A 15,738-nucleotide genomic window follows, 5' to 3' on the forward strand; every position below is an offset into this window, starting at 1 on the left:
CTGACTGTTGGACTTTAACGTCTGACTCGGGTACTCGAAGCTGGACTTCCTCCTAACTTGAGCTTCTGTCGGATGGTGGATTGTGTTGGTAACCTCACTGGACATCCCGTATCCGTGTCAGATGCTCCTGAAATGGGCCAGCTCGCTGGGAAACGAAGGTGGTGTTACAAATGGGGGGGTGGCTGACGCCACAGTGCACCCTCAGCGACTGTGACTGAGGGGAGAGGTACCCAGACCGGGTACCCAAAGGGGAGGGCTGGCTGTAGGCCTCCACGTGATGTGCTCTGTTCACCTTAATGCCGGGGAGATAAATGTTATGGAACTTACATAATGAGCTGCTGTTTGATGATCCTGTGGGAGGCCTGGGAGAAGAAACACTGCACAAGCGCACATGAACTCGGGGACTGATGACAAGGATGTAGATGGTGCTATAAAATAGTCACTTGGCATGCAGAGTCATCTTACGATGAGGGGTGTCTTCTTTGATCTAAGTTGGAAGAGGTGGAAGTTCTTCACCTTGGTCTCTGCTGTCACTGGGATTTGGGAAGAATCCTTGGAAAAAAAAGGTCTTTGAGGTGGCTGGAAAGTGGTTGTCCTCTTTCCATAGGCGCTGACACAGGTTTCCCTCTGGTTCTCTGACTTGTGTCGCTTGTGACCAGCCTGTATGGGCAGCAGTGACTTGCCTCAGTGCCCAGAATGCGCCCGCGGGGGGGCTGCGGGGGACTGGAAAGCAGCAGGGCAGAAATCAGCAGAGTCAGTAGGAAAATCATTGGGGTTGGAGAATCCCGAGTCAAGCCTGACAACTGCTGCTTGTGGTGGCTTCTCATCTGTGGCTTGGGCTTAAACAATGTCCACAGCTGGGTGCCTGCCTCAGCACCTTCCTGAGCTGGCTTGCAGCCTTGGCTAACGGGTTAAACCCGACTCAGGGAGCTGATGGACACGCAGTCGTGTCTGGAGGGAGCACTGGTGCAGTACTTGCTGCCGAGGGAGCTCAGTATGCGCTTTAAATGGGCGAGATCTGTCCTGTGCCAACAATCCCCTGATAGCCCGGAATTCTGGTATCTTTGGGCACTTCACCTTGCCCTTGCTTAGGTAAAATTCCCTGGATTTACAAACCTGAGCAGGAAAGTACTTGCAAATACAGGGCCAAAAAGTGTATTTTAAAATACGTCTCTCGACTGTGGATGGGAGAGTCCAGAACTGGCATTCGTATTTCCCAGTGCTGACAGCTGTTAATCTCCAGTCATGGGATTCTCAGCCGTTGTAAAGTACTGAGAGAGCAAGTCGTCCGCATGGGTCAGGGAAAATTCCCCATCTCTCAGGATGTCACATGCTGGAAAAAGGGTGAAGTACAGGAAAGCACCTCATTGGAAATGAATTCATAAAAAGGAAGCAGAACTGCACTTGAACACACGAATATGGTGTCTCACAAAGAGAGATTCTTCTAGTCACTGCTGCGAAAGCAGGGAGAAGGGGGAAAGGCCATCTGGAAGTGGCTCAGCCTTCCGCTGTGCAGAGCTGTGCAGGTGAGCGCTTGAAGGGTGTGTGTGACAGCGGAGGAGAGGATACAAGCAGAATCCCTCTCCGTCAGGTGTAACTGTGTGTATGTGTAATCCCCATCTGGTGTCTGCAGCTAATTGCAGGTGGGTGAACGCACAGGAAGGGACGCCTGTAATTGTGAAAGCAAACCAGAAACTCGGGATTAGAAGGCCAGAGCAGATCTTCAGCTCTTGGAGTATCACAGTTGACTTCAGTGAAACCTACCACATGCTCAGTCCTTGGAAAAGCTCTCAGCTGACTCGGCGCAGGTTATAGGTTTATTTTGTTTTTACAAGGGGTTAGGTTTCTATCAGGAGCCATTCGGCACTCTTCTGGTGCAGAGTATCGAATATGGGGTTTGAAATGCTGTAATCTTTCTGCTGTTTGCGTTTCAGACAGTCACGTCAGAAGGCTGTGCAACTTTTGGACCACCTTTTCCATTAATAGGGAACAGATGTTTTTATTCACATTGATCTGATTAAATACGTGAAAAAGTCTACATCGGGATGTTTCCATAATGTTGGACTAAAATTCAGGTATTTCAATATTGCTGATCTTCATGTCATTCTTCTAGGGCTCTGACTCGTAGTGAAAGAGGAGAGGAAATTCACATGCAAGGAAAGAAAAATCCCAGCTCTACCCTTGGACAGCCCTTGGAGCAAACCCAGTGTTATGGCCAGGTTCTTCGCAAGTGTTACGCACAGGCTGCAATTACTACGGGCTGGCTGTAGTAGAACTGGCCTCTGCTCTTGCTGGTGGAAAGGAACGACAGGAGTAAAGGGTTCTCACGTGGGCTTCACCTAGATTAAGAGTTTGCTTTTATTTCACAAACAGAGTAGCATAAAAATCCTGACCACAGGGTCAGGATGGGCGTATGCTTAGGAGCAGTGAAGGCTGTCATGGCCTTCAAGGCTGCGTGCTTCCCGCGCAGTGTTTAATTCTGAGTGTATTAAGAGAATCTTTGTGAAATGTTTTAAATACAGACAAGAAATAACTGAAAAAACATAAATGAGATAGGACTAAGTTTGGTCAGGTGAGGCTTCCATCAGTCATTTTTGCTTGATGGTCTCTACTAGGAGCTGTGGCAAATTTGTGACCTAGTAAGTTTCGTCTCAATGGAGGGAATCATTGGCTTTGGTGATAACCACCTGGGAAGGGTGATAGGAACTTGGATAGAAATTGGTCACAGTGCCTCTGCAAAGACTTAACTATTTCTATTCTGGATGGCTGAACAAGACTATTTAACCAAATACAGGGTTTAACCTAGGAGTGTCGGTGTGTCAAGTTTTTGTGAGACTAAACCAACCAGTCCAGAGTTCCTTGCTGTGTGTTGAGATGGATGTGGGTTTGAGTCTGTGAGATTTTGTGAGGAGGGTGTTCGAAGGGACCCTTGGTACAGCTGCTTGGGTAGCATGGGGTGGCTGGAGCCCGGGCAGCCATGATGAGCTGGGTGAGCCACGGGGGAGGAGGGGACCGTGTAGGTAATTCCTCTCCACCTGGGGCTTCTAATGGGAAATGATGTTGATCAGAATTCCTGTTGAGACTGGTGGGATGGGCAGGGGGAGATGTCTTACTGAACCGTGACCTGACAGGGTGAGTACTTCCATTTCAACACAAACGGAGAGACGTTTGTCTGAATTGCTGTCACTGATGAGCTCCAGGTTGTAGGTCCCTAAGCTGGAAGGCATTAAATTTGCTGTTCTCCTAGACTATAATTACGTGTTACTCGGTGGGTAAAATTCCACACTGGAAGAGGTAAGAAGATATTTAAATGGAGTGGGGGAAGCTATATTTGATGTACTCTGGGCAGCCCTAGAGCAGCTGTAGCGGTCGGAGGTGCCTGTCTCTGCTATGTTTCTGTTCAGAACTGACTGATGTGGTCGCTTTTCTTTTTCTCCAGAGGAGAGGAAATGAGGTACAGCTGGGATTTCTTCACTGGCTTGTTAGATAACATGGCAGACTTGCAGATGTTGAAGTTGAAAGGAAAAGATGACATCAGTGTTCACATGAGAGGCAGATGGGGACTCGAGGGGGGAAGCAGCACCCATAGGGCTCCTGTTTGTGACCTGTCACCGCTGACTGTATTGTGGGGCGCCGGAGTGGGCATGGGCGAGATGAAACACCTGCCTAATGTTACAACATGTCGGCTGGTAGTTTGAGGAGAAATTCCCAGTAAAGCTTTCGTGTTGGCAGGGAATGTTACCCATTCTCCCTATAGCCTGATCCTCTGAGGTTACAGAAACGTGCTGCACGAACTGCCGTGTGCGGAGGGTTGTGTGTGCTTGAACGTGTCCTGTGAGGTTCCCCGTCTGTCAGACTCCTGTCCCTTATTACACTTACTGTTGAGATCAAAGGGTCAGCGGTAAGACACGGTTTTAGAAAGTGAAGAGTGTTAAAGAGAGGCTGATTTATTAGGGCTTAACTGCAATAAATCCAGCCTCCCGCTGCCAGGAGGCTCAATGGCTTGTTTAATGTGGAGACATTTCAGCGAAGGGCTTGGGATGGGACTGGGGAGGCTCTGCCGTGCGTGCTGCCAGGAGCTGAGCTGCTGTAGTGATCTCAGTCCTGCAGTGATCCTTCGGTTCATGTCAGCCAGCGCTTCCCCTTTCCCAGCTCAGGTCGTCATGTCTGCGCGATACGTGCGTGACAGCTTTACTGTCAGTTGCGTGAGGGTTGTTGATGACATGGATCACAAGCCGAGAGGAGGTAAAGCAACTGTACTTTAATTTAGGGCTGGTATCGCTGCATCCAGTTCTTACATTTACCCAGAAAGCTTTCGGGGTACTGTAATCTAGGACCGTGGTTTATGGCTTGTAGGAACGGCCCGGACTGTTGCTGCCATCCCGCCGTGGGGGTATCCTTGTGGGCGGCACTCGTAGATGCTGCCAGTTAACACAGGTGGGACAGCATGTTAAGGATCCATTTCTGTAACTGAACGTGCAGAGGCTGTGAAACAACTTGAGCTCTAAGATCAAAGGCCAGGTAAACCACGGCGGGGGGCACGTGTTCTGGAGGCTGCTCTGTGGCTGGGAGCAGAGCACGAGCCGGCTTTGCTGCTGTGCCATCAGCCCTGCCTAGCTCAGCTCCACAATAACGGGCACAAAAGACTTCTTTGGGTCACTCCAAAGTAGTTCGGTGAGTTTTAATGTCGCTTCCAAAGCACATCAAGCCTCAGTAGAGCTGCTCTTAGCTAGTGCTCTGGCTGGCCTCAAGGACCCTGAAGTTCTCCTGTGTTTGGTAAGGGGGGCCCTTGCCAGGAGTGGTGTTTCTGGCCTGTTTGGATGCACCGTGCCTTGCTATTTCTCTTAGAAGTTTCCAGAAGACCTCTTCTCCCAGACTTTTAAGTATAAATTTGATTATAAGTAAAACAGAACTTCACCCTTTCTTCTGCATTTGCCCTTAAAAAGTGACCCTCTAATTTTATCTTTAAAAATTGTTTCTGGGGCATAAGGGAAAGAGAAATAATAGTTCTTGACTTTGCTGCTTTCTTTTGCTCTACCTCTGTCTTTAATGAAACAACTGCAAAGCCCGCTGAACCCCCACTGGGTTGATTTCTGAGAGCCTTCATGTACCTGTATGCTGTCTCTACTGACACAGGGATTGTACGTTTGTGTAGCACCCAGGATGACACACGGGTGTTGCTCATCAGCCCGTACCAGCAGACGCTACCACAGGTTCAAAAATGTTATAAAGGGTTTCTATTGGGTGGTGGGAGTTCCTACTGTCTTAAAAAAGCCGTATCTTTCTGGGCTTACCATTCTTCCCTTCCCCACTTTTCAGAGCTTTGTTGCTCGGATGTAAATTGCTTTTGGCATCAACTCTTAAATTGTTCATTTACTGGGCTTTTGAAAACAGCCATTTGCGTGTTTCTGGAAAGGACTGTAAAGCTTGCCATTTCAGCAGCCCGCACTGGAAGCGATGCTTCAGGCTCCTGACGGGTGGATGGTCACCAGGGCTGATGCTAGGAGGTGTGGGGGAGGAAAGGTAACAAAGGATATTTGCTCTCACAGGCAGGAGAAGAGTCTCTGTTTCTGTTACTATTTCAATATCATGGGAAACTTCTTCAAGGCCACCAGTATCTTCCCCTCTGCTTACTGTGGCAAAAATCTGCACCTCCAGTTCGACCTGCAAGCCTGGCGCCACCTGGGAGAGACAGAGGATCACTGACAGGTAAGGGGTGTGTTTCATATGTGGTCCCCTCCAGCCGCCTTTGGAGCTGGTTCTTGTTCTTCATCACCTGAGGGCATGAAAGACGTAACGCCCAGCACCAGCACGCAGGATTGTGCTTGCCCGTTACCACCTGCCTGTCACCAGAACGGTCTGTACAAAAGTGTGTCACTTCGCATGGCAGTTTGAAAGAAAACTATCAGGTGTTTGCATTTTTTCCCCTTAAGTTTCCTTTTAGGTTCCAGAGGGAAAAGAGGAATTGGAACAGCTGGGAAATAGTCAAAAAGAGAGGTGATCGATGCCCTGTGCCCGTCAAGTGTTTTAAGAGGCCTTTGGTCAGAGCCCTTACCACCACCTGCAGCGTGTGGTCAGCCCTGCAGTGGCCAGGCCGTGGGGCTGGGTGGCCGCTGAGGTCCCTCCCAGCTGGAACAGGCTGTTGCATTCTACTCTAAAAAGAACACAGAGGCAGGGAGAAAAGGGAGATACAAAAGGGATGGATGAGTAGAGAGGAAAAGAGAAATTATTCCAGCTATCTATCGGTGTAAGGCCTTTGACACGGTCCCCCACAGCATCCTTCTCTCTAAATCAGAGAGATACAGCTTTAATGGGTGGACTGTTTGGTGGATGAGGAATTGGTTGCAGGGTAGTGGTCAATGGCTCAATGTCCAGATGGAGATTGGCAATAAGTGGTGTCCCTCAGGGGTCCGTACTGGGACCAGTTACTGTTTAATATCTTCATCAGTGACACAGACAGTGGGATCGGGTGCACCCTCAGCAGGTTTGCAGATGATGCCAAGCTGAGTGGTGCTTTTGACACACCTGAGGGAGAGGATGCCATCCAGGGGGACCTGGACAAGATCAAGAAGTGGGCCTGGGTGAGCTTCAACAGGGCCAAGCGCAATGTCCTGCACCTGGGTTGGGGCAACCCCAGCATCAATACGGGCTGGGGGATGACGGGATAGAGAGCAGCCCTGCAGAGGAGGACTTGGAGGTACTGGTGGATGAAAGAATGGACACGAGCTGCCCATGTGCACTCACAGCCCAGAAGGACAACTGTATCCCGGGCTGCATCCCCAGCAGCGCGGCCAGCGAGGCAAGGGAGGGGGCTCTGCCCCTCTGACCTGCTCTGGTGAGACCCCCCTGCAGCGCTGCGTTCAGCTCGGGGCCCCCAACATAAGAAGGGCACAGACCTGTTGGAGCGGGTCCAGAGGAGGCCATGAACATTCTCAGAGGGCTGGAGCCCCTCTCCTATGGGGACAGGCTGGGAGAGCTGGGGTTGTTCAGCCTGGGGAAGGGAAGGCTCCGGGGAGACCTTATTGTGGCCTTTCAATACATAAAGGGGCTTATGAGAAAGATGGGGATGAACTTTTTAATAGGGCCTTTAGCAATAGGACAAGGGGAAATGGTTTTAAACTAAACGAGGGTAGATTCAGACTAGATATAAGGAAGATGGTTTTACAATGAGGGAGGTGAAACGGTGGCACAGGCTGCCCAGAGAGGTGGTAGCTGCCCCATCCCTGGGAACATCCAGGGTCAGGCTGGACGGGGCTCTGAGCACTGCAACCTGGTCGATGTCCCCGCTCATTGCTGGGGGGTTGCACTAGATGATCTTTGGGTCACCTCTCCCAAACTGCTCTATGATTCTATGATTTTAAATACAGAGTTGTGGCTAGGGCTCTGAACTAGGTGTGCCTCGCACTCTGGCACTGCCTCCTGGCACAAGCCATTGCTTCTTGATCCCGTACCTGTAAAAGCACTGGCAAGGATAGTGCCTGGCGTTACCCAGATGCCGCAGGGATACTGGTCAGCACAATATTTACTGAGATACAAAACACAGGTCAAGAGAGAGACTGAACAAAAGCAGGAAGCGTGAAAGCTTCCTACTTAATGGGACAATTATCACATGCTATGGTGCTCTGCTAGATAAAAGACTTAAGGTGGAGAACAGCAGGAGAAGAAATGGTTGTGACAAGGGTTTACTAGGTTCAACTCTTGAAGGTAGCAGGACAAGAGATACAGGTGTAAGACAGAGCAGATATCCCCTAAATGATGGGAAACCTCAGAGGCAGTGTTTGCTTTAAGAAAGCTCTCTATCCTTAGTGCTCAACCTGCTGCTTTCCACTGGACTGACCATGTTTATCCTCCTGCGTGCTGGTGCAGGCTCTGAGACTGGGAGCACAGTGTGCTCGGCTGAAGGCAGCAGAGGGACAGTGGAAGGCAGCATCACTTCAAATAACTTTAAACTAATTATGGACCCTGCCAGCGCTATTGCCAGGCAGCTGGTGCGAGAGGACCCCTAGGTGGCCGGAGGGCCAGCTAAGGCCAGGAAAACCCCCAGGGGTCCTGTGTGTAACTTACAGGTCCCGGTGTGTACAGCACTCTCAGTCCTGTGTGCGGAGGCGGTTGCTTCACCCGGAACCTGTCAGAAAGAAAAGAGAATCAGTTTGGCAGAAACTGCTCCAGGCAGGGAGAAGGCACTGCTGGAAGCAGGCTGGCTGCTCTTCCTCCGCTTGTGCACGCGGCAGCAGGTGTCAGCTTGTCTCTCCTGTGCAGCGGGCAACTTGGGCTACAGCCGTACTCCTGAGCCTCTTGCCAAGGCTCAGGTTTCCAACAAAAACACCCAAAGGAGCAGGTTAATGGGCCAAAGTCAGTTTCCAAAGAGCTTGGCAGAATGTGACACAGAACAGAATGGGTCCTTGGGGCAGGGTGTGAAACATCAGCGTTCTAAGCCTGCATACCCAAAGGAAGCTGAAGTACAAACTACATCTTCTTGGCAAACACATGGGTGTTGCACACCCAGAAGTCCTTAATGATCTTTATCTAATCTCCTTTGATACATTCTATTGCAGAAAGCATGATACTGATAAAAATGTGTAAAAAATCTTTAATTTCATAGTAACCACTAAGGCAGTAGTTTCACTTATTTCTCACTGATTGCTTCACATCTCTGCATCCCTTTGTGCAAGCAACTTCCACTGTTTAAATCTCTAAAGAAATTAGAGCAGATACGACCTCTGCTTTTGCATGGCTCTGGACTTTATCCTGCTTTTTTTTTTTTTTTTTTCTTTCATTTACACCTGAACAACAGTTACCAGCATGCACCTGCACCGGAAGCTGTTAAGGGAAAGGCATTACAAGAGGCATCCCTATTATACGGCTCCATCGTATGGGAAGCCCTGGGAGACTTATAAACTGGCTGTCAGAATTCCGGCACCTTCTCTGGAGCGCTGGCTGCTATGAGAAACAGGACTTGATTTTTGTCAGGATGTCCCAACAGGTTCAGGCTATGGTATGGATAATTTGGAAGGCACACAGTTAACTACTGACACTGTCATGGAAAAGTTTTGGCTTCAGCATGAGGCAGATGTGGCTCAGAATTGCCCACCACTGGCCATGCCCCTGCCCGAGCACGTTCTGCTTCACTCCGCAGCTGGTCACTTAGCTCTCCTCTCAACGCATGAAGCGGAAGGCTTAAAAGGTGAGCTGAATTTATCAGAATCATGACGGTATTTTCCTTGACTGTCTACATCTAGGGCCTGGGCACAAACACACACACAAAAAAAAAAGTAATGTGCACATCTTGAGCTCTAGGGTGTTGGCATATGATCTGCGGATTTATCAAGGCATGTACCATCATGCTTAAATGTGCATTAAAAGAAAAAATGTCTCTTTGTTGCCATATCTAACTAGGCTGATCTAAAAAAAACAGAAGCATCTCTGCCATCCCTCCTGATGGAAGCAGCTGTACAGCAGTCTCTCAGCTGGTCTTGAACGGATTTCGGAGGTACTCCCTAGAGTGGAGTACGCGGAAGAGATCATGACGATCCCAGTAAGGTAAGTCTGTGAGCTCCTCTTTTGGTGATAATTAGCCACCTGAAGAGGAGGAACAACAAATGTCAGACGTAAATGTTTATTTCATTGCACCACTGTGGCACCACAGTAAAGGGGTGCTGTGACTGCTGAGATAGGTAGTGTCTCTGTGACACGTCTCCTGAGCCTTTTTCTAAAGGGGACAGCAAACTGCAGGTCCCCTGCAGCCAGAAAAGGGAAGGTGGGCAGGTGCTTGCTCATGTGAGGAGAACACCAAAGAAACAGCACCCAGAAGGTGCAGCACATCAGGTCCAAGAATGTTTAATGCCCTCCTTGCTGTTTTCCTTAACTACTGCTAATGCTGCAGGAAAAAATAAAGACTACTGATCACCAGTGCTAAGAGGAACCAGCTTTTGAATGATCTAGACCAAGATGCCAGTAGGGTGTTTATTTCCATGCAACCAGTTAGCCTCCCTCTCCTGGGACCTGTGCATCCAGCAGAAAAAAGACAAATGGATGACACTGGTCTAAATAGCAGCTTCCCATTAACTGCTAAATAAGCCAAGAACCTCTCCAGCTGCCGGAGGTAACTGAGGATAGGTGGGCACAAGAGGCTGACTTTGGAAAACTTCGGTGGGAATAGCTGTTTTGGAACACAGCTTGGGTCTGGCTTTGGGGCTTTTGAGCCATCTGAAATGACACGTTCCCACCAAGTACTGCAGTTCCAGAAAACATCTGGTGGGATTATAACCATTTAAATTCAGCTGGTTTGAAGTGACAGACCTTACGTGGAAGCCCAGAAGCTCAAAGGGCTTACAGACTGTTGTTGCTGGCTCTCCTTTGAGCTAAAAAGCAAGGTACATCATATACAGCAAGGTACATCATATATAGCAAGCGCGGCTGAGCAAACGGAGTGGGAGCAGTATGCCCTGCCCTCCTTTCTGTCACACATATGGCACCTGGGGGACAGATGTCCTAAGCACACCTGCCTGATACAGCTAACGTAAAACTGCTGCAACGGTGCTGGTGCCAGACTGACTGACTGACCACACGTGCAGTCACTCAGAAGAGGAATTCTAGTACAATCACAAGCATTTTCTTGCTGTATTTATATATTCCTTAAACCACAGCTGGGCATGGTACTTTCCTGTGATTTGTCATGCAGGGCATGAGATGATCTGCTGGACTGCAGAGCTACAGATGGACTTACTTCTCCTCGCCCTTTGGAACGCAGTGCAGTGCTATTCTGCCCCCGCACTGACAGTGGTGACGCTAATGAAGGGAAACGTGTGCACACACAAATGCTTTATTTCATCCTCATCCCCTGCTTGTTCCCAGTGGCATCCCTGGAGCTGTTTCTCGATGCAGCTGCCTGAATACAGCTCTGCCTGTTTAGCCTGACTTGCAGTGTCCAGCACCACCTCCCATGCCAAGTGTAACACTCGTTACCATGAAAGACTTTGGTCCCTGAACATGTGAACTTCAATAAGAACCAGTAAATCATCTGTGACGGGCCAGGACTATGCAAACAGCACCTGCTGGTCCTTCCTGCAAACATGCACTAATATGCAAACAACGCTGAAGTATTTCTAATACTATCTCCTCTATCTAGTCGGTCATTATCAAATTATTCCAAACATAAAAATACCATTTTTAATCTCATGCTAATCAGATCAAAAGGTTGACAATTAACAAACAATGCATCTTTGGACAGTTAAAACCCAAGGTACTAGAAATTCAAACTAACCTTGAGAAGTTCACACCCACGTTCTTCAGGATCACAGTGGCTGCATAGGTGCAGCCTTCCCTTAGCACGCCAAGCGTCGCTCTGGCCGGAATGAGGTGGAAGAAGCCACTGAGATGCTGTCTTGTTGCAAGAGAAGATGTGTTGACCTTTCCTGCGACAGGATCTTCTATCTTTGCAAACAGAATTAAAATGTTAGACAGCAAAGAAAGTTGGTGGCCATCAAATTAGGTTCAGAGTTACTTAACCTACGTTTGACCTCTGCCCACTCATCCTGAAGAATGACAAAAAAGACATCCTAATTTGAGTAAAAACCAAAGAGGCACTTCAAATATTGTTGGCAAATTTATACTGGTTTGAGTTTTCGACCATGTTAAGCCACTGAGATGTCTCAGGTGGAATGGGGGAACCTCTGCTCCTGTGGAAATCAGAGCTTCCCCATGGGTGCTGGTGCACAACCCTGCTTTTGGCACACAAGTCTGGCCGAGCAGTTGAGAGGGAAGGTACTTATAGAATTGCCAGTAAACTTATACACAAATTGCAAGTGCCGTTTCAGTAAACAGATCCAAAATACCTTCCAGTATTGCTCCAGAGTGAGGATTTTATGCAAGAGAAATGATATTAATGTTAACAAAAAAGATGTTACTTTACCTTTTTATTTGGTATGGAGTTTGGTTTTCCCCCCTGAAGGGATGACGGTAATTTCACTTTCTCTTTTCTTGGCTGTCCTGCAGCATTCACCAGCAGACTCTGAACTTTACGTTGAAAGGGTGTCTCTTGTGATCTTGCCGCCTTGTGTAGGTCTGGAAAGGAAAGATTTCCAAAAGCATGAAAAACTAAACATCATAGTCAGCCTAATCCTCAAGTTCTTCTTTAGGTAAGATTTTGTTTTCTATGAAAGCATTTGATTAGCAATGACAGAAGAATCAGTCTCACTTTTATTTAAGAGGTCAAGAAAGGCATTAAGGAACCCCCTGATACGAGCAAGTAATTAAAATCTAATAAGTAAAGTTGTACTGATTATGAGAACTTATTTATTAGAATTATTAGAATAATTAGTTGGAAGCATCTCAGTGGAAACTTGCAATGAAGATAAAACCAAAAGTGATTAAAAGCAGTAGAGGAGGTCCAAAACTCCAAGCACTAAAGTGAAAATGGAGGCAGCTGCTATCCCAGAGCATCCCTGCGCCGCACCCGATCAGCTGGGGGACCGTGCAGAACCCCGGGCTGGCCAGGCCCAACCTGTGCCCCCTGTCACAACAACGCGCAGCCCAGCCCCGCAGCGGCGCTGCCAGCCCGGCAGCCTTGTGTCTCAGCAGGATTTACTGCCTTGCAAGCAACAGCTTGTTCATAGGGATGGCCTGTCTGCTGCTAACTCAGGGGCGTGATCTCAGCTGTCTTTTAATCTTTAATTCTGCTCTACTGCATCACGGAGATCGACTGAGCACAGGGATGGCCACAGCAACTTAGATTTAAATATAACTTCTTTTGCTTGACAGCCTAAGACTTGAGTAGTTTATCGTAAAGTCGTAACTGCTGAAGGGAAGACACGAGACAATTATGGTGGCTGTCTTCTCACCCCAGGTCAGCATCTAGATCAACATTTTGTATGGAAGAGAATTGTTTTTTCTTTTATTTTTCTTGCCATTTTTTCTGCCATTGTTAGGCATTGTCCAGCAGGAATGCTAAGTCTGGACAGTCAGTCATTGTGGGGAGGCATAAATATTTTTGGGGAATAGCACCTCCTCTGGAGTCGCCTCCTATTTCCAGAGGACAGAACTGCAGGGGGTAGGGAGGCGCTCCCCATCTGCACAGCCAATGGCCCAGAGCTTATAAAACCCAAAAAGCTAAGCATGGACATTAGGGAAAAACCCCTAGCATCCTGCTTTGCCTAAAGGTAAGCAACATTTATGCTTTCACATTAGAAATTAGTGTGGTTTTGGCACCTCCCCCTCCCACCCCCCACTGCTGTTCCTTTCATCACCTCCCCTGTGCTCTGGAAGGACAGATCAGTGCACCTCCCCAGGCTCTACGCAGAAATAACAGAGGAAACTGAGGACGTTTGAAGGCAACAGCTTTTGCAGAGCCTCATTATTAGGAAGGGGTACCAGTATGTCTGCAGGGGAAAGGAAGGGGAGAAGGGAAGCTGCAACTATGGGATGCAAGGGTAGATTCTGCAAGTAAGCACTGCCAAAGCTCAGCTGGTGTGGCCTTGTGAGAGCCAGAGGTTGGGGCTAATTAACACAGCCTGGTGGCTCTCCAGTGGTGCTCATCCCAGGCTGTCACCACCAGCAGATGCATAAACAGAGTGAACGACAGTAGACATGGGAAGGACAGGAAAACTCAGTGGGGATGTTTAAACAGCAAAGACCATTTAACCACAGCAAACTGTTCTATAGTCTTTTGTTACAGGCCTTAACGAGCAGGAAAAATCGGATTGTGCAAATAATTTAGTTTGAGAAATTACTTCTTGGCTTTGCAGTTCCACCATCCCCATCATCCCTGTGTCATTACAGCAGTCTCCTAGGCTGAAGGGGAGAATCTCTCCGACTGGTTTTATACCTCTCCTCCCTTCTGCCAGTCTTGCAGTCAGAGGTATTCAGAATGCTGAACAGAAAGGGGGGGACTTAAATCTCTGTTGTAAATATTTTGTCAAAAGTTATAAGAAGATAGGTATTAACCTCCTCCTAACTACATTCTGGAAGGCAGCTTTACCTGTCATGCTGCTGGGATCTTCATTTTGTTTGGAATGAGCCTGCAGTGGAAGGCCAGGTGAAGGTGAGGAATCACTCAGGGTACCACGACATTCAGATGCTAAAGGGAAAATAATGGAATACTGTGATAAGGGTTTGTCATGATCATCATCATTTTCATAAGCACATGAAAAAAATAAATCACAAAGTCTTTGACACTTTAACTTAGACAGCCCTTGAGAGCTGCCTCAGAACTGTGAGAGGCGGGTGAATTCTGCATGTGCTCCACTGGGCACCAGGGCCCCAAACCGCATACCTTGCGATTAGTTCATTGTATCATTTCTTGTTCTCTGGCTAACTGAGCAGTAAGCCATGAAGGGCTAACGGGCAATCCCACACACACCTTCTGGTGACTGCAAAATGAGGAAATACAGAAATGAGGGAGGGGCTGATAAAGCCCTATGGAGGACTGCTTCCTGATGCGATCCTTTGCTGTGTGTGACTTTTAATCTCTCTATGACCTCAGTAACTTGACAGGGCTGCTTTTCAAACAGAACTGAAGCATCCCTCTCAATGCTGTAGAGCTCAGACCTAAGATGATGGTTCTTTCACTGCTCCTCGTCATCCAGTCACTGCTTTCCTCCTACATTCTCCAAACTGTCCTTGGCCTGCACGTTTCCTAATCCGTAGTGCTTCTGTCCCAGTCCTCAAGCTGCCCCTCTTACCACTGAGTTTCAGAATTCCATCACCCTTTTTTTTTTTTTCTCCCTACAGTCATACTGAAGTCTTACAACCTTTTTTGAAACTTGGCCTCCTCGGTTCTTGCTCATCCACCCCAATTAATGTTTATGCCATTTAAGTTTTTCTCCAGCATTTTGCATCCATCCACCCCTCACTCATAGCACAATTTTCAGTTTTGCATCCGAAGCCTGAGGTGCTTCCACACTCAACGTGTCTGCAAAGGCTCCTTTCACATGCTAAATCCAGAAGTCTCACAGACCACATTTATATTAGTGGATTGAGCAGGAACATTCCCGCAGACTGGAACACGCTAAGCTATACTGTTAACTTGTTGGAACTCTGGTATGATACTGACCGTGCAGCTCAGCAGTCTCCCCAGACCCACCCGTGGGTACCCAAGTTTTGGCCAGGAAAAAGGCCACCCTGTTTTGGGAGACCGAGTTTGGATTAGACACCTGTGCTGGTGGATCTGTGTCGGGGATGCTCCTGGGAATGTTTCATGTATCAGAATAGATACAGCCATTGCGGTCCAAGTAGGTCATGTGTCAAACTGACCGGGAATACACGGGGTCAGATCATAGAAACTTACATTTAACTGCAACATGAAATGAGGCAACGGGGTAAAACAATGAAGACTATACTAAAATGTAGATTACCTCTACTGGGATTTTTGATTGTCTCTAGAGGGAAATTCCCACTTTCCTTCTTTTGAACTGGAGGAAGTTCCATAGACAGTGCTTCCACATCAGGAAACTAGAGAAAAAGTAAGAAAGAAAGCTTAGGTCTGCCCACTAAACACTTAGGGAAAAAAAAACAGCAGAGACCATCCCCTGCCCCCGTACCTCCCCCCTAAAAAAGGAAAAAACCAACCAAACAGCCCCGAGAAGTGGTGCAAAGGAAACAAATAAGCATAACCGAAGTGGTAACTATAAAAAAAGATATCCCTAAGTATGCCTCAGATTCAGAAGTACATTTTGAGCATGCTTTATAAACTTACAGCATTTATTGGGTGAGATGACAACAGTTCCCAAGGCCAACCCTGAC

The 15,738-nt window shown here is 47.9% G+C and overlaps 1 protein-coding gene across 1 annotated transcript in view; it reads right to left on the minus strand.

Moving 5' to 3' along the window:
* Positions 1 to 1,744: 1,744 nt before the first annotated feature.
* Positions 1,745 to 15,738, minus strand: part of SPAG17 (sperm associated antigen 17) — a 109,827-nt gene continuing 95,833 nt past the window's right edge. Inside the window, 7 exon segments of the mRNA XM_056338910.1 lie at positions 1,745 to 4,437; positions 5,538 to 5,682; positions 8,065 to 8,125; positions 11,264 to 11,433; positions 11,912 to 12,063; positions 13,976 to 14,074; positions 15,351 to 15,447. Of these exon segments, the coding sequence (XP_056194885.1) occupies positions 4,301 to 4,437; positions 5,538 to 5,682; positions 8,065 to 8,125; positions 11,264 to 11,433; positions 11,912 to 12,063; positions 13,976 to 14,074; positions 15,351 to 15,447 (861 nt within the window). The 3' untranslated portion in view covers positions 1,745 to 4,300.

Source organism: Falco biarmicus, chromosome 5, assembly GCF_023638135.1.
Source record: "Falco biarmicus isolate bFalBia1 chromosome 5, bFalBia1.pri, whole genome shotgun sequence".
In the NCBI taxonomy this organism is placed as follows: Eukaryota; Metazoa; Chordata; class Aves; order Falconiformes; family Falconidae; genus Falco; species Falco biarmicus.